The sequence below is a fragment of the Asterias rubens genome, chromosome 16 (genome assembly GCF_902459465.1).
Source record: "Asterias rubens chromosome 16, eAstRub1.3, whole genome shotgun sequence".
Taxonomy (NCBI): Eukaryota; Metazoa; Echinodermata; class Asteroidea; order Forcipulatida; family Asteriidae; genus Asterias; species Asterias rubens.
In genome coordinates, this window is record NC_047077.1 from 11,351,207 (window position 1) to 11,373,907 (window position 22,701).

General features: G+C 40.0%; 1 protein-coding gene across 2 annotated transcripts in view; it reads left to right on the forward strand.

Moving 5' to 3' along the window:
• LOC117301154 (phosphatidylinositol 4-kinase beta-like) overlaps window positions 1–22,701 on the forward strand; it is a 33,146-nt gene that overhangs the window by 2,305 nt on the left and 8,140 nt on the right. The window contains exons 2-15 of one of the 2 annotated variants that reach the window (XM_033785051.1): window positions 8,322–9,032; window positions 10,370–10,487; window positions 11,248–11,507; window positions 12,604–12,782; window positions 13,611–13,701; window positions 14,268–14,407; window positions 14,867–15,100; window positions 15,588–15,749; window positions 16,886–17,068; window positions 18,707–18,838; window positions 19,552–19,685; window positions 20,079–20,211; window positions 21,055–21,147; window positions 21,248–21,387. In XM_033785051.1, coding sequence (XP_033640942.1) covers window positions 8,405–9,032; window positions 10,370–10,487; window positions 11,248–11,507; window positions 12,604–12,782; window positions 13,611–13,701; window positions 14,268–14,407; window positions 14,867–15,100; window positions 15,588–15,749; window positions 16,886–17,068; window positions 18,707–18,838; window positions 19,552–19,685; window positions 20,079–20,211; window positions 21,055–21,147; window positions 21,248–21,343 — 2,583 coding nt within the window. In that variant the 5' untranslated portion in view covers window positions 8,322–8,404 and the 3' untranslated portion in view covers window positions 21,344–21,387. Of the gene's footprint in view, window positions 1–8,321; window positions 9,033–10,369; window positions 10,488–11,247; window positions 11,508–12,603; window positions 12,783–13,610; window positions 13,702–14,267; window positions 14,408–14,866; window positions 15,101–15,587; window positions 15,750–16,885; window positions 17,069–18,706; window positions 18,839–19,551; window positions 19,686–20,078; window positions 20,212–21,054; window positions 21,176–21,247; window positions 21,388–22,701 lie in introns of those variants that run through there. The other variant, XM_033785050.1, reaches the window with a different exon arrangement.

Consider the following 22,701-nt stretch of genomic DNA (forward strand, 5'->3'; position numbering starts at 1 on the left):
CAGGGTGCCCTGATAAGATCCATTGTGTGGCTCAGATTTAATCCCCTTATTTAATCTCCCAGTCAAGGATAATCAGATAAAGAGATTCATTGTCTTCTTTGTTGGAGATCCCTTCAGATGTTGAAATGATTTGGTCAAATATGAAATATGTACATGTATGTATCTTGTCAGGCCTGCATGTTGTAGTGGCATTTCCTTTCCTTAGACAGGATATTGATGGGAGGTTTTTTATCAATGTTGTCTTCAACCAAATCAAGGCAACTATTCACATTACAAGGTTTCATTTGTGTTAATTTTGCATCAGGAAATAATAATATGATTTTCTTTGGTGCCCTAAAGCCCGGTTCATACTTCCTGCTAATAATTCGCAGCAGTTCAACTTTGCTTAACTCACTTGCAGATATTGCTGCGAAAGGAGGGTTACGTCAGATTTACGTCAAATTCGCTTCGCATTCGCAGAAAGTATGAACCGGGCTTTACACTAAAGCACACCAATGTGTATATGAAGCAGTCTATTTTTTGTACTAGTCCTTCCCTGTGTTCTGTGTAAAAAAAATCTGTAGGCAGAAGTTGTGGGTTCAAATCCCACCCGAGTGATCTGCCTGAGGATTTTGTTTTTTACAATTAATACTCAGGAAAGTACATGTACTGAGTTGCTTAACTTTGGTGTAACTGGTTTAGGGTAAAAACAAACTATAAAGTTTTGTTCGAATAAAGGATGCACTGTACAATAGTATAAAAAAAACGGGTAAAAAAAAATGTACCTACGGGATCAGCTTACCAAGTTGATTTATGTTTGTAATTAAGGGGTTTACACCAATGAGTTGTACAAGAAAAACATTGTTCTTAATTTTAATTTTTCAGTTTTGATTTCATCAAAAATAATACTTTGACTGACAGTGGCATTCGATTACAAACCCTGATTTATTTTTTCCACGTTACACGCCATGGTAAATTAGCCAAGTGGAACTCTGTCTGATCACTGAGCAATCAGATCCTGTCCAATTATTTGAATTGAGGAAACACCTCCATGTGATCGTTCAGGTGTAACATTTTCAATTTGTTCTGCAGAGTATTATTATTATATCAGCATCGAGTTCGTTGTTGTGTAGGATTTGTTTGTGAGTGGGCGAAGACATCAAGAATGTAAGGCCAAGTAAAAAAGTACCACTGGATCGTCCGGTTTTTTTTTCTAATAAGAGGAGGATGAGGGCCTTTTTATTATACATTTTTAAAATGTCTTTCAAAGGTGGCTACCAAGCATTTTAATTCAAATTGGCCACCAATTCTTCAGTTTGGAGTCACCACCAAACTTGATGTAGTTACAAGTTCTTCCAGAAAATTTGTCACTTTGATTTTGAAGAAAAAAAAGAGTGAAATATAAAATAGTAACAAATAATATGCGATCTCAAAAAAGGATGAGGGAGGGGACGATCAAATGGTATTTCTTCTCTTTGGCCTTTTATCAGCAGTGAGTTCTCCAAGTGTGTGTAGTTGTTGTGTAGAGGGTTTGTCTGTGAGTGGGCGTAGACATAAGACATCTAGGATGTAACACAGTCTCAATGAATTAAGCCCTTTAGTCTGTGTAGCACTCTAGTGGGAGTTTGTAATGAATAGAATCCTTTCCTGCATTCTCAAAGCTAAGTGAGTCATTCCATGCTATGCTCCATGCATAGAGCAATGATTTGGTCCTTAGTCTATGCTCTATGACATGCATGAGCAATATTCTAGTCCTGTGGTCAGAATCTGGGCCCTGGCATAATGGGTAGTGTCTGTGGCAATACATACACTCTTTTGTAATTTTACAAACTTGTGAAAATTTGAGCTCAATTGATCACGATTCCAAGTTGCGAGAGAATAATGGAAGAAAAAACAACCCTGCCGCACAAGTTGTGCGCTTTCAGATGCTTAAATGGACCCTATTGAATAACCCCTTTTTGCTATGAAAAGTCGCCATCTTGTAGGGCAAACCATATGCGCGTCCAAACGCATACATCATTGAAGCACGCAGCACGCAACATTCCCGGTTTGATTTCTGCGGCACATGCACGCACACACGTACGCACTCGCACACAGACGCCATCTTGTAGGTCAGTTATTAGTATTAGAGCAATGACGTCATATTCAATACGGTCTATACAAGATTTTCAGCAATATTTAAAAAACTCTACAGTACCACCTTTTGAATACAAAATTTCAAAGGTTATTTGTATATTTGTATTTTATATACCACTAAAAAAAAAAAAGATACAAACGGTTCCGAGAGCCATGGGCATTTTGTTTTTGCATTTAGTTTTAAAGGCCCATGTGTACACTCATTTCTGTACAAATCAACATGGATGATTTACAAAACTGATGTATTTGGCTTCCCATCAAACAACGCATCAAATTCAAAATAATCATTCTCACTTTCAAGGCACTCCAAGGTTCAGCCCCACTCTATATTCAAAACATGTTGACTCCCTGTACTACAAGGCCAGGTCTTAGATTCACCAGCAACATGCTCCTTGTTCCCCGGTCTCGTCTAGCCAGCTACTGGGACAGGGGGTTTTCCATTACAGCACCCAGGCTCTGGAATTCACTCCCTGAAAACCTCAAGAAAATCCATGACATCTCCATCTTTCAGCATCAACTTAAGACACACCTGTTCACACTTGCTTTCCCCAACACTTGAGAATTTTCCTTCTTTCCATCTTGACTGGCGCCTTGGAATGGTTTTTCACCAGATTTAGCGCGCCTTTATAAATGCTGTGTTATTATTATTATTATTATTTATTATTTCTTTCTCAGTCATTCAGTGGCAATGCCGGGGAAAATAGTGGCGAACAGAAATTTTGTTTCGTTTGAAAAGCCACAAATAAAGGTCATCAAGTGGTGGGGGTCTCCCAAAGGAAATGTAGGAAGTGATTGTACAGGAAATTATTTATTCAGGACTTTCTTTGACTATGGTTGGTTGGAACATGGTGGGAATTATGTCAAATTGATCAAATGTTGCCCCTAATACTTTTTGTCTGTGACTTGTTTGACTCGAAAACTACAGCACCTCAGTAAGTAATATTTTAAGGGAAGCTTTCTACTACATGTATCATTATCTTCAAACCGTGTAAGTTTAATGTTAATCTAAAAGTACCCAAATCCTTTAAGAGTTTTAAGAGTTGTTCATAGCCTACAGTGTGTTGTTATTAGTGAGCAGCATTAGAATAATCATAAACTTGCCTCTTGTTTCACTCCAAGCGGAACACACGGTCTCAGCCATTTTGTGGAGTCAAAAATATGGTTCTTTAAAATAATGGACTGTGCTTTGTCATGGGCTTACACAAAAGCCATACAATTTTAGGGGACATTCATGATTTGAATCTGATTCTTTTCAACAATAAATTCATTGGGCCTACATAACAAACGTTTTGTAATAGGCCTAGCCTAAAGGGCCAAATCTGAAGGCACTGCACTGCACCCCTTTGAATATTTAGGCCTACGCACATTCTGAATTTGCTGTTGGTTGACACAGCTAGCCCTTTAATTCTCGGAATTTCCTCTTTCTCATTGTTCTGGTTTCTTAGGGGCCCCTTGGCTGGCCTTTATTCCTGTCAAGTAGAAGATGCAATTACTTTAATTTATTCCCACTCTATGTGGGCGGTGTAGTATTCTCAATCGCAGTCAATGACTTGCTAGTCAAAGGGTTGACTTTCAATCACTAAGCTAAAGTATGTATTCACTGGAAACAAGCTTGTGTGGGTGTTATGCAGAAAAGCTGCAAATGCTCCTCGTTCCTCTCTACTGCAAGTGTGAAGCTTATTTATATCAGTTGTTATCCCAGTTGTATTTGTGGCAGCTTCTGCCTTCGTTTTCCAGGAATGGTTGTTTTGCTCACAAATACATGTCGCCCATTCACAAATCCTTTAATGACACTGGACACTATTGGTGAAATTTAACTACTCAAAATAATTGTTAGCATAAAAAATTACTTGGTAACAAGCAATGGAGAGCTGTTGATATTACGTCTCCCACTGAAGTGTACAAAATAACGTAGATTTTGAGAAAAAGGTAATTTCTTACTCAAATATTAAATAGTTCAGGCCTATAGGATTCTTTCAGATGCTGCTTGAAGCCTTCAGTCCTGTCTGAAGCCTTTTAATATTTGAGTAAGAAATCACCTCTTTCTCAAAAACTAAATTACGTTTGTACTCCAGAGGGAGCCGCTTCTCACAATGTTTTATATTCAAAAGCTCTCCATTGCTCAATAAAAAAAAAAATTGCAAAAAATTATTTTGAGTAATTAATACCAGTGTCCAGTTCCTTAAACTGGAATAAAATTGAAGTAGATTTTTGTTTTCTAGTGACCTTGTTTTAATAACAAACAGAAAGTTCCTCTGTGGTTCAACATGCTAACTCTGATTAACAACTTCATCATGGCATTGGGAGAGATTTCTAGCCTGCTGAGTGTGGGACCTTTTGCTCCTAGATTGAATACAATGGTGTTATGTATTGCTTCAATCCATTGACACCCAACAGGGACTGTGTGGTAATTTGGTTACAATTGACTTGGATTTCGTTACCATAACATTCACAGACAGGCATGTACATGTGTGCAGCCTTGTAATTGTACAAGGCTGTGAACAACCCATGCCGACTCTGGATTTCACCATGGAGGTAGAAATAGTCCATGATTTTACAAAGAGCTACGAAAAGTGTAATATCACATGTGACAATGACAACTCAAAACTCATCTTAAAAATAATCTTTATGCTTTAGAGAAATTGAGCCCTCGGCTTGCCCTTCACAATACCCCTATGGTCTGTATTACATTGTTTAGGAAGCGTTTTAATTCTCAAAATGTTTTCAATACTATTGAAAACTGCTGCATTTCTAACTAAGTGCATGTTTGTACATGTTTTTATTGCCATTAATTTGATTGATTACCATCCCTGTATACCTTACCTTCAAAATGTTTATATTTTGTTGTTACTATTTAATCTGGCTTGAGAGATTCGCTTTTTGGGGGTTTTGATTTTCCTCTCTTTTTCTTCACTTTCTGTGTACAAAAAGAATAGGAATATTATCTTTTCCTCTTTTTTTCTTGCCCAGTTTTCGCTTTTCCTCTTCTTTGATGGATCTAGTTACTCACATGCCTGGTATTATGCAACATGGAAGGGTCGTAAATGCATTACTTGAGTAAATGACCAGTAATCAAGTATCGTGTGTGTATTTAAAGCAGAAGTGTTTGTATGTAGTTTAAGGTTTGTTGTTTGTTTTCCTTTGTTATTTTGTGTGTGATGCAATAGAACCATTCAGTTGGAACAATCCAATATTAATATATTATCCAATACAATACAATTGCAATTGTCACGATTTATGTTGTCTGTGTGATAGTTTGTACACGTATCCTGTACACATGTAGTGTAAACAAATGGACAATCAATAATATAGTCATCTAAACACAGTGCATTATGTACACTTTACATTTGCATCTGTGTGAATAAATTGATTGGTTCCAGGGTTTATGTTTGTAGTACTACTCTCAGCGTACTTGCGGTTTATTTATCACCATGACTGATCATTTATGAATTTGAAAGCTGATTGCAATTTATCCTGACTCACTGATATGCAATACTTAATAGATGTGATCGCTTAATAGATGTGCCCAGCTCAATTGAAAAAAAAAAACCTGATAAGATTCATCTTGAGACGAGTTGATGAATCTGAAACTTAACATTGTGTTCTTGTAAATTTATTGTATAAAACGGATGCAGGGTGTGCCCTTAATTAAGTGGCCAGCATGCCTTCCTCCATGGCATTACCAATTAATTTTTCATTTCACGAGTCCCGTCAGCTTTGCACTTGTCGTAACACGTATTTCAAATGAAACAGGGATGCTTTTTAACACTGAAATTTTGACCGTGGTCCTTGGTTTTTCAACTGGCATTTGGCCAAGGGGCCTCTATTAAGTGTGAACACTACTGGTATACATGTATGTACACTGTACTGTTGATTAAACTGCTGGTTTGTATGGGTGATTTATACATTACCTATGTCTGTGTACAGTGCTAAAAATAGCAAATTGTTAAGTTGTTGCCATTGGCCTGTTTGTTGTTATTGACACTCAAACCATATGTTAAGGTCAAGGGTCAAGACTACATGTATGCATCCAGTGAAGGTCAAGGCCACACATGGTTTGTGTTGTATTAAGCTTGTGATGATGATGCTGTGGCCTTGGTCATGTGATATGATGACCTTGATCACATGACTTGCATGGAGCTAACAGTTTGCACAATTGTAGGGGCAATGGTTTTCTGTTTCAGGGATGGCAGCTTTCGTTCTAATATTGTTTGTACATAAGTTTGTTTGTTCATTGTGCTAATAAATTAGTTTCAAAAAACCATCCTGTAACCACCAACCAGAAGTCTTGCGGCAAGGACTATCTTTAAAACCCTTTGCAACAAAATTGTCTCTATTTTAAAGCTACGTTCATGACCCATGTATTTATCAGTTCAAGTTCACTGGCGAAAAAAGTTTTTGGTCCAAAGTATAATAATATTGGCACAACATCAAAAGTCAGTTGTTCATGTACACAATGATTCTAACACTGTGGTTGTAAATGCATACTGCAACACATGTTGTGTGTGTAATTACAGTTCAAAGTACATACATATTGATCATTATCCTTTGTCAATGATTTACCTACATGTACAACAATGTATGTGCAATTTATCAAATTTTTTCTACAGACAAGTACAGCACAATCTATTGTTGACATTGCATATTGACTTCCTGGCATAGTCACTGTTTGACTTTGTTTCATTTTTGTTCATTTTTTTTTATAAATGCAAAAAGTAGTAATAGTGCACTCAAATTGCAACCTAAGTATGTACATATAGAGTGTGTGTCACAGCGAAAAGGTTCTCTACTACAGGAGTATGTTTTAGTGGTTTTAGCGACCCTAGCCAAGCCCAACAACTCGGTTATTGGTCTGAACAGTATTGTCACCGCGATTCAACCAACACCCGATAAACGCTCAGCGGATGACCAATGTTGGGGGTCGCCAAAATGCACTCACGCCAGGTGTACATCTGTAACATGTATGTCCCAACCATAGAGCTATATTGACTAGTGCATTAACAGTGCACCCCGTTATACACGCACTAAGGTTTCAAAGCCGTGTGGGCGCATCCATGTTTATGTACAAACCAATACAAAAGCTTGAAATTTTGTACGGCAATTGTACGGCTATTTGCATGATAGTGCGTTTGTTCTTTTTTCCATGTGCCATGGAAGCAAAAAATGCAGTAAATGTGAACGCACAATCTGCTGATCAGCGCACAAACTGCGAGCGTCATGTGCGTCATGATTAAAAGGAGGCGCGTTTACTTTTTTTAGTAAGGCAGTCAAGTCGAAGTTACGGTTTTTGTAGCGCGGACGTACGCGAGTGGACAGATTGCGTACGTAAGCGCACACGCCGAATGTAAAATAATCGGGGCAATGTGTGTTCTCTTAAAATTCCGAATTCACGAAACACATCAAACATGTCTGCGCCCAGGAAGGCTTCAAAACGCAAGTTAGCGCTATAGTTAATATAGCTCTATGGTCCCAACAGAGTATTATACTATTAGCCTTACCCTGCTACAAGAAGTAGGTTCGAACTGTGCTATAAATTGGTTAAATTCATTCTCTATAAATAATCAGTAAACTACCTTTATTAATATCAGTGCCTGGTGTGTTAACAACAGACTCGCTGTTTTGTTTTTGGTGCTTGTTTTATCAGTTGGGTTCTAAAGGTCAAAATGGTCAGTTGGTGCTTGTTTTATCAGTTGGGTTCTAAAGGTCAAAATGGTCAGTTTAAATCATCGGTGGACTCTACTCTCCATGATAACCAGGGTCTTCTCACATGTATTGTACATGATGTCGGTACAATGTGTAGGTTACATCAAGGGTAAAGAATATTTTGTGTTTTACTTCTACACTGATGTGTGTAAAGCACTGTATCCTCAAGGCTTTCTGGCGTCGTGTGAACAAAAATAGTTATTAAAAAAAAAGTGTTTTTATTTCATTTCACATTTTGCATGATTTTCACAAAAATGTATGTTTTGATGTGAAAAAGAGAAAAATATAGGATTTAGAATGATGAGTACATCGATGCTTAAGATCAGTTTTGCAACTCTCTTTATTCATGATCCAGCCCCTACACGTGTACATGATGTTGTAGATGAATATTACAGGCCTGATGCTTCCTTTTGGAAGGGCAAGGGCACCGAGACATTTTCTCCTAGTAAAGGGCACCTTTATCTTAGGAAATTTAAACTTGTCTTCTTCGTATTCTCTCACAGGTTTTGTTCCAAGAGAAGTCCAAGATGGATAAGACTGTGAGTCTTATTGGAAGGTAACACTGGAACTGTTCGCCAAGTTGAAGATGGAGAAAATCCCGGAGGTCACAAACCCCCTCCGAGTACACCAAGATATCACCATGGTGAATGGTCACAGTTCAGAGGTCATATCAGAAGAGGATGAATACACGGAGGTCAACGGGACGGAGTCGAACCACCACCAGCCGAACGGCGGTACCGACTACCTCAGTATGAAGAACATCACAGAGACTAATCTGAGTAAACTCCACGCAAAGACCGTTGATCAGGGGAGAGGTCCCACAAATGGATTCTGTAAGCTGAGGGTCGGCGCTGAGCAGCTCCGGTCTGATGAACCAAACCAAGTGCAATGTCCGATGATCGGCTCCCCAATGAGCCCTAACGGGGACCTGACCAACGGGGAGACCCTGGACCCCAAGACCCTAAGCCTCAACTTGCCTGTGTCGTTGGTATGTGAGATACCACAACAAACTGAAGAGGATCGTTCTAGCAGCAGTCCAACTGTGGTACAGAAGGGAATCACCCCGGTGGATGTTACGATCAGTATCAAAGATAAACTGCCTCCTCCGAAGGAGTCGTTACTCTTAAGACTGTTTGAATCTAAGCTTCTTGATGCATCCATTGCTATTACCCACTTGTACAGCTCCAAAGAGCCTGGTGTGCAGACTTATATTGGTGAGTGTAAACATTGTACCAACATCAGGCCTCGAGTTAACTCACGGCACGCACAGCGATTGTCGTAGTGTCCTGGGCCCAATAGGCCGATCCATTATGCTCTGCCCCATTGCGTATTGACTAATCACAACCCATTGCGCAGCCAAAAGTCTGACACTATAAAGTCCGACAAGCGTGTGCATGCTTGTGGGCGCGGCAGATTTGTGCAGAATGGCATTGGAGAGGCTCACGTGTTGTTGCTCATACGTGCGGCGTGGGCGGAGCCTAATGGGTCGGTGTATTGTCGTGGTGTCCTGGCCCCAATTTCATAAAGCCTTTAAAGCCATTGGACCCTTTCGGCACAGAAAGAAAAAAAAAGTTCACAGATTTACAAATAACTTACAGGGTTTACAGAAGGTAGTGGTGAAAGACTTCCCTTGAAATATTATTCCATGAAATGCTTTACTTTTTGAGAAAACAGTAAAACAATATCAATTCTCGTTAGCGAGAATTACGGATTTATTTTAAACACATGTCATGACACGGCAAAATGCGATGATACACGGGTGGGTTTTCCCGGTATTTTCTCCAGACTCCGATGACCGATTGAGCCTAAATTTTCACAGGTTTGTTATTTGATATAGAAGTTGTGATACACGAAGTGTGGGACTTGGACAATACTGTTTACAGAAAGTGTATAATGGCTTTAAGGGAGAGCGTTGTTGTTACGCAATTTGCTTTTGGATAGTTGTTCCACCATACAAACCCTGATAGTATGGGAAGTTGGATTTTCTTGAATGTTCAGTCAACTGAAAAAGAAAGAAAGAGGGTCAAGAGAACTTACGCGTGGGATTGTTGCCAAATAAAATCTTTAAGACAGTTGACACTATTGGTAATTGTGAAAGACCAGTCTTCTCACCTGGTGTATCTCAACATATGTATAAAATAACAAGCCTGTGAAAATTTGAGCTCAATCGGTCATCGAAGTTGCGAGATAATAATGAAAGAAAAAACACCATTGTCACACAAAGTTGTGTGCTTTCAGATGCTTGATTTCGAGACCTCAAATTCTAAACCTGATGTCTCTAAATCAAATTTGTGGAAATTGTTTTCTTTCTTGATAACAACGTCACTTCAGAGGGAGCCGTTTCTCACAATGTTTTATAACATCGAAAGTTCCCCATTACTTGTTACCAAGTAAGGTTTTATGCGAATAATTATTTTGAGTAATTACCAAAGTAATTACCAAAGTGTCCACTGCCTTTAACAAGCACATGTACGGTGTGTGAAACATGTATGCTTAAGGTTGAGGCAAATATGGTTTAATATAAATCTTTGATTTGTGTTTTCTCCTGCAGCCAACAAATTATTCAGTTTAGAAGAGGCGGACTTTGACTTCTACTTGCCGCAAGTTCTCAATATTTATCTCCATATGCATGATCTAGCAGAGGTCCTGCGACCCTACATTATTCACCGGTAAGTCCTGTCTGTTGTATTGCTCACTACATGGTATGTCAAGTGCACAGGACTCAAGCTTGTAAGGTGTCATGGCCGAGCATCAAATTCAAGTTCTGGTGGTTAAGTCATCAGAGTGTGGACTTGTTTCCCGGTCCTAACACGTGTGTCCCTGAGCAAGATGGGTTTACAAAATTGCTTCTCTCCGCCCAGAGGTATAAATGGACGCCTGCGAGGGTAGAGGTTGATCTTGTGTTTGATCTTGTGTAGCTGAGAAAGATTAGAGGAATGAACATTCCTAGCCCAATGACATGGTACTAAAATAAAGCGCACTGTGATTCGGTTTTTGTAAAATGTGCTGTACAAGAACTAGATATTAATATTATTAAACGCAGAGTGTGGGTTTTTTTTTTTTGTCCCTGGCGTGACCTTTGTGTCCTTAAGCAAGACACCTAAAATAAACAAATGTTGTAAGTCCTTCAGATGGATTGTAAAGCTGTTCATATATGTCCCAACTTGTATGTCCCATATGCCTCTCTTAATACTTATGCATGATGTCATAATTCTTACCCAAAATGAGGCTATTGGCGCACGTCCGCCATCACTTGCAGTGGCTGCGCCCATCGCCCCATTTTGGATTAGCATTGTGGCGTACCTCATGCATAAATATTAAGAAAGGCATATTGTTACACTTACAGTGTATCGCTAAGCGAAGGGGTTTGCCTTTCCAGCTTGCTTTGTAAACACTTATTTAAAACACTTTGTTTGCATTGATGAACAGGTGTAAATCGAGTATAGACTTTTCACTGCAAGTAGTCTGGCTCCTTGACGCCTACATGCAGGATACGGGGGTCCAGACCCGTAAACACTCACGAGGCACTAAACTCAAGAGACTGATCTTATCCGAGGAGTTGAGACCGGCGAGTAAGAGTAGTAAGAAAGATTGCTCGGGGAGTAGTGTGAGTAACCCACCTCTGAGTCCTACTGTCCTCTCACCGACGAAGAAGACTCATTCCAGATCAAGATCAGACGCTTCTTGTTGTGAGTATTCAAAACTATCTTCATTAAAGACACTGGACACTATTGGTTATTGTCAAAAAACCAGTCTTCTCACTTGGTGTATCTCAACATATGCATAATGCAACAAACCTGTGAAAATGCAACAAACCTGTGAAAATGCAACAAACCTGTGAAAATGCAACAAACCTGTGAAAATTTTGCCTCAATCGGTCGTCAAAGTTGCGAGATAAAAATGAAAGAAAAAACACCCTTGTGAGACCTCAAATTCTAAATCTGAGGTCTTGAAATTAAATTCGTGGAAATTTACTTCTTTCTAGAAAACTAATAAGAATAAAAGACTTCTAGCTAGAAGTCTTTTATTCTTTTAGTAAGAAATTACCTCTTTCTCAAAAACTACGTTACTTCAGAGGGAGCCGTTTTTCACAATGTTTCATACTATCAACAGCTCCCCATTACTTGTTACAAAGTAAGATTTTATGCTGTTAATTGTTTTGAGTAATTACCAATAATGTCCACTGCCTTTAAGTTGTAATAGATGTGCATCGGGGATGAAGAATATTAATTTAGTTTTTTTACTCATACACCGATGTGTGTTAGCACTGTTTACTCAGTACTTTCCCGTGTCCTGTGAAAAAATATCACAGGCATATTACTCGGGTGGGATTCGAACCGATGACCCTTGCACTGCTCTAGACAGTGGGTCGTGGGCTCAAATCCCACCCGAGTAACATGCCTGTGATATTTTTACTCAGTACTTTTTCTGAGTTCTGTTTTGTTTCCCAAGTATTTTATGCCTGTGATTTATTTTGCGCAGAACTCGGGGGAAAGTGCATTGCAGATGCAATTTCAACATTTATGTTTTAAATTGTTGCGGTACCCCTGCTAAAATATAGCTTCTCTCCAGTCAGCTGTCACTATATGCTTGGTCAATACGGGAAGTCGATATTCACTTTCTATTAAAATTTCCTTAATAATCAGTTGGAATTATTTTGAATTTGTGTTTAGCTCTTGTCCAATCAGCGGTTACTCTACCCAGTGTTAATATTGGAAGTTGACATTTAGTAATTATTAAAGTTTCTCTAATAATTAGTTGTAATTTATTTGAATTTGTGTTTAGCTCTTGTCCAATCAGCTGTCACTCTTCGCCGGGTCAGCAGCACAACCTCAGCAGCCTCTATGGGTGACCTCTCCTCGGGTCATGCCTTCGATAGCGGCTGCACCTGCTTTGATAACACTGCCAATGTCTTGAATGCAATGAAGGGGAGGTCAAAGGTCAAACTGGAGTGCCATTGTCAGGTGACTATTGTAGATATCATGTGCCCATTGTTTGTCATTCGGTAACATGTTAACATTTTTACGTTTCGGCAAAACGTAAAATATGACAGTGTTCAAAATTGGCTTCAATTCAGGCCTGATACTCTTCCTACTTTAATCTGATTTCCGATTGGTTTGTCCCCAGAAAACAAAATCAGAAAAATTGTTATTTGAAAAGCTCAGGCCCTGTGCCCATAAACATTTTCAAACTCTTTTCTTAAGGCCAAATATCAAGCTGGGCAACATTTGTGATTTTCTCTGCCTAAAGCAGAATGTGGTTAATTCAATCAGTCAATCGTTACGTTTATTTGCTGCCATATTCCAATGGTCATTGCTCATGGCAACGTTCAGTTAGCTCTTGAAAACGGGTGAGATTTGAGTGACGTCTTAAAAATCTGTATTGTAGGTGATTGTCTGATGTTGTTAGAAGACTCTTCCATTTCCTTGGGGCCCAAACGGAAGTTTGGCTTGGTTGGCATGATTGGTTTGTGCGTAAAGCACTTGCCTCTCACCAAGGTGACCCTGGTTCGATAGGGCCATATGTGAGTTGAGTTGTGAGTTGTTTTTCTGCTGTGCCACAAGGGTTTTCCAGACCATGCGGTTTTCCTCCCTCGGGAAAATTCAAACACTTTCAATCCCGGATGTGCGCCGTGGTCATAATGGTGGTTTGATGTGGCTGGCTGCCATAGGTGCCCTTGCATGGCCTGCTTCTCGAACACGCTGTAGCCGCGTCCTCCGCACTTCAGCTCTTAGCTGCGACTAAGGATGATTAGCCTCCCAAATTATGTTATTTTATGTTTCTCTGTGTAGGCACCAAGGCTAGCCGTTGAGGTTCAGTTTATCAGTGCACTGATGGCTATTGGCAATAGACTCCAAGGGCTACCTACAAGAGAAATGAGAAGTAAGTACAAGTAGAGTCTTAAGAGAAAAAGGAATAAGAGAAAGGAAAGTTGGGAATAGTTGCGAAACTTTTGATTAATGAGAGCAGACAAACAACTCTCCAGACGTTCTTTAAATAAGGAAGCAAAAATAAAGTACAATCTTGTCCCGATGTTAATCTGGACACTATTTGTAATTACTCAAAATAATTCTTAGCATAAAAATGACTTGGTAATGAACAATGGAGAGCTGTTGATAGTATTAAGCATTGTAAGAAACGACTCCATATGGAGTAACATGGTTTTTGAGAAAGAGTTAATTTCCTAATAAATGGCTTTTGGCCTGAAGTCTTTTACTACACTTTTTTAAGCAACTGAAAACACACATATTTGCGCAACAAGGGTGTTTTTTCTTTCATTATTCTCTTGCAACTTCTATGACCAATTGAGTCAAAATGTCCACAGATTTGTTGTTTTATGCATTATATGTTGAGGTACACGTGAGAATACTGGTCTTTGACAATTACCAAAGGTGTCAAGTGCCTTTAAGTCCTCTGATTTTAAATCTTTGTGTCTTGTTATTTTTCAGCGAGCAGACTGCTAGCAGAATTATCGATGCTCAATATGAATCTTCCAGCTAGGATCTGGCTCCCGACCCACTCTGACTTTGACTATCACATAGTACGCATTCCTCATGCGTCTGGAGTTGTCCTCAATTCCAAAGACAAGGTAAGAAAAAGCCCAGCTGATCATGTTCCTCTACCCGTCTGTGTGCTCCATTTCTTTGGAATAATCTCCCTGTGCATTTTTTGCTAGGCTAGTTTCAATTCAATTTAAATTCAATTTTTTTTATTTCATCACAGTTCTTGTGTGTTCTAGCTGCATGGCAAGTTTGCTCGAAGATAAATACGTTTTCACACACGCGCTAGATGAATGCGAACAAACAAAGCGCGTCTGCGTCCCATATCCAACTCCGCCTTGGCCTTCAGCCGCGTTAGATATGGGACGCAGAAGCGCTATATTTTTCTGCTCGCGCTTGTGTGATAACTAAGCAATTCTTTGTTCAACACCCAGAGTCCTTTAAAAATTTGCCCAGTCAGTTTCTCTCGTGGTCGGTATTGATGTGTGATAACTTTAAGAATAAATATCCGTTACCATTGTTATTATCATTATTCTTCTTATTACTAGGCTCCATACCTCATCTATGTTGAAGTCCTGGAGTGTGAGAACAAGCACACCTCCCCACTGCCTCAGAAGATCCTGGAGAACACGCTCCGTTACACCAAATCCGAGGAGAATCTTCAGAAGTATTTCCACAGTGACAATCAGATATCGCAGACACCGCCGGGAACCTTCTCTGTCTACCATCAGAACGACTCGGATCACGATTGTTGGTCCCAAGAAGACGATGAGATACTACAGGTGAGACGAGCACCCCTCGTAGCCGTCTTGAGATGTAGTAATACAAATCATAATCAAATGCATTTATATGGTGCCTTATTTAAAATACCTTAAGAGGCACTGGACACTATCGGTGAAAATTTGAGCTCAATTGGTCGTCCAAAATTGCGAGAGAATAATGGAAGAGTAAAGCGCCCTTGTTGCACAAGTTGTGTGCTTTCATATGCTTGATTTGGAGACCTCAAAATCTTATTCTCAGGTCTCAAAATCAAATTCAAATATTTTAGTGAGAAATTACTTTTTTTTCTCAAAAACTGCATCACTATAGAGGGAGCCGTTTCTTTCAATGTTTTATCTTATCAACAGCTCTCCATTGCTCGTTATCAAGTAAGTTTTTATGCTAACAATTATTTTGAGTAATTACCAATAGTGTCCAGTGCCTTTAAAGCCTGAATGAATCCATAAATAAACAAACAATTATCACCAACTTCTCTTTATGTTCCTCCAGTCTTACCAATATTCAAAGAAGAACGGTTCAAGTGATACCATATCCCAGATGTCACATGACAGTATAACGAGTACCGATAGCAGGGAACCAGTGTATATCGCTGCAGGAGACGTCAGACGTAGACTAACTGATTACCTGACAGCACCAAGTACTTACTTCAAGGTAAGAATCACGAAGAGGATCAGAGCATACTGCAGCCGATTTCACGAAACGCTAGTATTAATCCTATCTCAAGTTAGGACGAGTAGCAATGCATCCTAACGTCTATGGAAACGGAGCTTAAAGGAACACGTTGCCTTGGATCGGACGAGTTGGTCTTTAAAAAGCGTTTGTAACCATCTTTTATAAAATGTATATGGTTAGGAAGATGTTTTAAAAGTAGAATATAATGATCCACACAAGTTTGCCTCGAAATTTTGAGGTTTGCCTTTTACTGTGCGAACCAACACGGTCAGCCATTTATGGGAGTCAAAATTTTGACTCCCATAAATGGCGACCTTGTTGGTCGACGAGTTAAAAGAAAAACCGTGCCATTTCGAGGCATGTTTGTGTGGATCATTGTATTCTACTTTTACAACATCTTTTTACCCATGTGCATTTCATAACAAACGGTTACACACGCTTTTTAAAGACCAACTCGACGGATCCAAGGCAACGTGTTTCTTTAACTCGTCCTACGTCCTAATACTAATCCTAAGTTAGGAGCATCAAATTGTTGAGTTATTAACCACTCTTGCAAATTTATATTTTGCACTGCACTGTCTAAAATATTGTTGTTGTCTTAAAGGATTTGGGTACTTTTTGTTGGACACAGAACACAATGTCCAAAGATTTACATTGAACTTACACCGTTTGAAGATATTGATAGTGGAAAGCTAACCTTAAAATATTACTTGCTGGGGTGCTGTAGTTTTTGAGAAACAAGTAAAACAAAGTCTTACATGCTTTGTCAGTAAAGCAACGTTTTACATGCTTAAATAATTATCATGTCTAGTTTTAATAATTTCTCAAAAACTACTGCACCTCAGCAAGTAATATTTTGAGGTAAGCTTTCTACTATCATAATCTTCAAACTGTGTGAGTTTGATGTTAATCTGTGGACGTTGTGTTCGGTGTCCTACAAAAAGTACCCAAACCCTTTAACTTCTTTTTATATTTTGTTGTGTGAGATGTTTAAGATATTTTAAGAGCTTTAATCAATTTAAGACATGTCAATTTTCCATTTTTATATTTTTCAAAGATTGGACAATAAAGACTTGAATTGATGACAATGAATATTTCCATTTGAATCTTGACAGCGAGATCCTGAGGATCCATCAGCCGCTGCTCTGAAGGAACCTTGGGAGGAGAAAGCTAAGAGGATTCGAGCATCTTCACCTTATGGTCATCTTCCTAACTGGCATCTCAAGTCGGTCATCGTTAAATGTGGAGACGATCTCAGGCTGGAGTTATTGGCTTATCAGCTTCTTAAGCAACTACAGGTACGTTGCTGTCCATTCTATGCAACCGGACTTAGAGGGCGCTTTTCTCTCATTGTGGCATATCTTGGCCGGGCGGTCTCATTCACCGGACCCAAGCTCTGGTGTTGTCGGCAGTAGAGTGTTGTTTCCAATTCCTGGTCATGACACTTGTGCCCATGAGCGAGGCACTTAACCATAATTGCTATGTGAAAAGCCAGGCTCCTAGTGGATGATACCCATGACTACATCCTTACAGATTGTGAAGAGGGTAACCCTGTTTCAGCCCCAGGAGTAGGTGGCTCCTAGTGGTTGATACCCATGACTACATCCTTACAGATTGTGAAGAGGGTAACCCTGTTTCAGCCCCAGGAGTAGGTGGCTCCTAGTGGTTGATACCCATGACTACATCCTTACAGATTGTGAAGAGGGTAACCCTGTTTCAGCCCCAGGAGTAGGTGGCTCCTAGTGGATGATACCCATGACTACATCCTTACAGATTGTGAAGAGGGTAACCCTGTTTCAGCCCCAGGAGTAGGTGGCTCCTAGTGGTTGATACCCATGACTACATCCTTACAGATTGTGAAGAGGGTAACCCTGTTTCAGCCCCAGGAGTAGGTGGCTCCTAGTGGGTGATACCCATGACTACATCCTTAGGGACTGTGAAGGGGGTAACCCTGTTTCAGCCCCAGGAGTAGGTGGCTCCTAGTGGATGATACCCTTGCCTACATCCTTACGGACTGTGAAGGGGGTAACCCTGTTTCATCCCTAGGAGTAGGTGGCTCCTAGTGGATGATACCCATGCCTACATCCTTACGGACTGTGAAGGGGGTAACCCTGTTTCAGCCCCAGGAGTAGGTGGCTCCTAGTGGGTGATACCCATGCCTGCATCCTTACGGACTGTGAATGGGGTAACCCTGTTTCAGCCCCAGGAGTAGGTGGCTCCTAGTGGATGATACCCATGCCTACATCCTTACGGACTGTGAAGGGGGTAACCCTGTTTCAGCCCCAGGAGTAGGTGGCTCCTAGTGGATGATACCCATGCCTACATCATTATGGACTGTGAAGGGGGTAACCCTGTTTCAGCCCTAGGAGTAGGTGGCTCCTAGTGGATGATACCCATGCCTACATCCTTACGGACTGTGAAGGGGGTAACCCTGTTTCAGCCCTAGGAGTAGGTGGCTCCTAGTAGATGATACCCATGCCTACATCATTATGGACTGTGAAGGGGGTAACCCTGTTTCAGCCCTAGGAGTAGGTGGCTCCTAGTGGGTGATACCCATGACTACATCCTTAGGGACTGTGAAGGGGGTAACCCTGTTTCAGGCCACAGAGTAGGAAGCAACTGATGTGTATACTAGACACTCAGTACCTTCCCAAAAATGCGAAATTTATGTTTGCCTCATTAAAGACACTGGACACTAGACCAGTCTTCTCACTTTTTGTAGCTCAACATATGCGTAAAATAACAAACCTGTGAAAATTTGAGCACAATTGGTCGTCAAAGCTGCGAGATATCCATGAAAGAAGAAACACCCTTGTCACCCTCACCGTTTAAGTTTAATGTAAATCTTTGGGCAAATGTGTTTTGTGTCGTACAAAAAGTACGCAAACCCTCTATCAAATCATTAATTTCTTTGATGTTGTTGTATTCTTGTGTAGAACATCTGGAAGCAGGAGCACGTTCCTCTCTTCGTTCGTCCTTCTCACATCGTTGTGACGTCAAACAACAGTGGACTAATTGAGCCGATCATCAACGCTGTATCTCTACATCAGATTAAGAAGAACAGCAAGGTCAGTGACATCAAAAACTCTCAATTCGGTTTCTGAAAAGATTTGTGTGACCTGGGGTCGATTTCACAAAGAACTAAGACTGAATGCGTTTAATAATATTAATACTAAGCAGTTATGTAGTAGGATGTAGTGCTCCAACCCACCAGAGAAAGTAACACAGCGCTAAATGAGGGTTGACTGTATTAATATCTGAGTTGTGAAAAAAAACTTGCTTAGCACAAAACACTTTTGCTAAGCAAAAATAGGTAACCAGCCAGAACACCATACAGTTGCCATTGCTGCGACTGATACCTCGGTTATTTCTTGCTTAGCTAAGAAATTTGCTAAGCAGAATTTGTTATAACAGCTTTAAGAAACTGGGCCACGTTCAGTGTCTGCACTGCAAAATTGTCGATTGATCGATCTTGCAGCTGCCCCAAACCTTTGGAACAATCTTCCTTGCTATTTCACTTTCTGATTTCAAAACATTGCTTAAAACTCACCTTTTTTTCAGACTTATTTTGCTTTCTAGGCTATTTATTTCATTCTCATTTCTTTTTATTGTTAATTGCTTGATTGCTTGTAATTTTTGTTTGTAAATATTGTGGTACCTTTTATGTGTAAGATCGCTATATAAATGCTTAGATTTTTATTTCTAGATTATTACTGATTTCATTGATTGATTGATTGATTGATTGACTGATTGATTGATTGACTTGATTGATTGATTACAGGTGTCATTGCTCCACTACTTCTATAGTGAGTTCGGTGGGCCTAGCACAGAGGGATTCCTAACAGCACAGAAGAACTTTGTACAGAGTTGTGCTGCATACTGCTTGGTCTGTTACCTGATACAGGTAAAGGATAGGTAAGAATCTTGCACCTCATCAAGTAATATTTTAAAGGAAGCTTTCTACCATCAATATCCGTGTAAGTTTAATGTAAATCTGTGGACGTTTGTGTTTTGTGTCGTACAAAAAGTACCCAAACCCTTTAAAGGTAGACCTTAAAAAATGTAAATGGTCAACGGACCCTTCCCATGTAAATTGCACGTAGCACAGGCGCACTAACATTTTGGTTAGCAAAATGAGGGAACATTGCGCTGTTTTGTACACCGCTTATGGTTGCGTGACGCCTCTGCTTAGTGCACAACTCTATGACGTTTGCCAACCAATAGGGTCTGTACGCATGCGTGAATGTAATTAGCATATTTCTTGAAAAGGGTCCGTTGATTAATAGTTAATTTTCTCTTGACTATCAGACACAACGGTAACATTCTACTGGATCCTACTGGACACATCATCCATATTGACTTCGGTTTCATCTTGTCGTCATCACCGAGGAATCTTGGCTTTGAAGCGTCCCACTTCAAGCTGACTGCAGAGTTTGTTGAGGTAAGTAGTAAACATTGATCCAGATTAGATGATAGAAAAGGAAATCAAGTTAATAATATCAATTAATCAATTACGTTTATTTCCATTTGGTTATAAAAATGTGATAGAATATACAAAGTCATAATTGATAGATTAGACTGACTTATTATAGGCTTGAAAAAGCATAAGAATTCAACTGTAAGGATGTCGATTTGAAAAGCCACGGACAGAGACAAGACAAACGGACGAACAGAGACAGTATGGAGGCTGATTCGAGAAGCCGAGGCTTGTAGTAATCAGTCTGGGTCTATATATTGCAGTTCGCATAAATGAGCTTACCCGCCTAACACGTGAAGCCAGCCGGTCATAAACAGCTCCAGCTATGTCTTTATCAGATCTTTAAACACCCCAACGAAACTTGCTCTCCGTCAATAGGAATAGCGAAAAACTGCAGAGGATTGTTGTTATCAGCTGGTGGAAAGACAGAGCCAAGACAAACGGACAAACAGAGCTAAGACAAACGGACAAACAGAGACAGTATGGAGGCTGATTTGATAAGCCAAGGCTTGTAGTAACCAGCTTGTGGACGAACAGAGACGAGACTAAAGCCTGGTTCATACTTCCTGCAAATGCGAATGTGATGCGAATTTGACATGAATTTGACGTCACAACTCTGTTTTCGCTGCGATACTCGCAAGAGAGTTGAGCACAAGTCAACCCCTGTGAATTGTTCGTTGCGAATTTGCGACGTCAACATTCGTAACGCATTCGCATTCGCAGGAAGTATGAACCAGGCTTTACTGACAATACAAATGTATGAGTGAAAATTAACATGTGTCTCCTGGCTTGATTGTACCTGTGTAGGTGATGGGCGGTCTAGGCAGTGACATGTTTGAATATTTCAAGATCTTGATGCTACAAGGACTGATAGCTGCCAGGAAACACCAAGATAAACTGGTTCAACTAGTAGAGGTCTTGCAGTCAGGTGAGTTCATTAAACACTTCACTAGTAATTGGTTTAGGACTGTTAGCTGCCAGGAAACACCAAGATAAACTGGTTCAACTAGTAGAGGTCTTGCAGTCAGGTGAGTTCATTAAACACTTCACTAGTAATTGGTTTAGGACTGTTAGCTGCCAGGAAACACCAAGATAAACTGGTTCAACTAGTAGAGGTCTTGCAGTCAGGTGAGTTCATTAAACACTTAACTAGTAATTGGTTTAGGACTGATAGCTGCCAGGAAACACCAAGATAAACTGGTTCAACTAGTAGAGGTCTTGCAGTCAGGTGAGTTCATTAAACACTTCACTAGTAATTGGTTTAGGACTGTTAGCTGCCAGGAAACACCAAGATAAACTGGTTCAACTAGTAGAGGTCTTGCAGTCAGGTGAGTTCATTAAACACTTTACTAGTAATTGGTTTAGGACTGTTAGCTGCCAGGAAACACCAAGATAAACTGGTTCAACTAGTAGAGGTCTTGCAGTCAGGTGAGTTCATTAAACACTTTACTAGTAATTGGTTTAGGACTGTTAGCTGCCAGGACTGTTAGCTGCCAGGAAACACCAAGATAAACTGGTTCAACTAGTAGAGGTCTTGCAGTCAGGTGAGTTCATTAAACACTTTACTAGTAATTGGTTTAGGACTGTTAGCTGCCAGGAAACACCAAGATAAACTGGTTCAACTAGTAGAGGTCTTGCAGTCAGGTGAGTTCATTAAACACTTTACTAGTAATTGGTTTAGGACTGTTAGCTGCCAGGAAACACCAAGATAAACTGGTTCAACTAGTAGAGGTCTTGCAGTCAGGTGAGTTCATTAAACACTTTACTAGTAATTGGTTTAGGACTGTTAGCTGCCAGGACTGTTAGCTGCCAGGAAACACCAAGATAAACTGGTTCAACTAGTAGAGGTCTTGCAGTCAGGTGAGTTCATTAAACACTTTACTAGTAATTGGTTTAGGACTGTTAGCTGCCAGGAAACACCAAGATAAACTGGTTCAACTAGTAGAGGTCTTGCAGTCAGGTGAGTTCATTAAACACTTTACTAGTAATTGGTTTAGGACTGTTAGCTGCCAGGACTGTTAGCTGCCAGGAAACACCAAGATAAACTGGTTCAACTAGTAGAGGTCTTGCAGTCAGGTGAGTTCATTAAACACTTAACTAGTAATTGGTTTAGGACTGATAGCTGCCAGGAAACACCAAGATAAACTGGTTCAACTAGTAGAGGTCTTGCAGTCAGGTGAGTTCATTAAACACTTTACTAGTAATTGGTTTAGGACTGTTAGCTGCCAGGACTGTTAGCTGCCAGGAAACACCAAGATAAACTGGTTCAACTAGTAGAGGTCTTGCAGTCAGGTGAGTTCATTAAACACTTAACTAGTAATTGGTTTAGGACTGTTAGCTGCCAGGAAACACCAAGATAAACTGGTTCAACTAGTAGAGGTCTTGCAGTCAGGTGAGTTCATTAAACACTTTACTTGTAATTGGTTTAGGACTGTTAGCTGCCAGGAAACACCA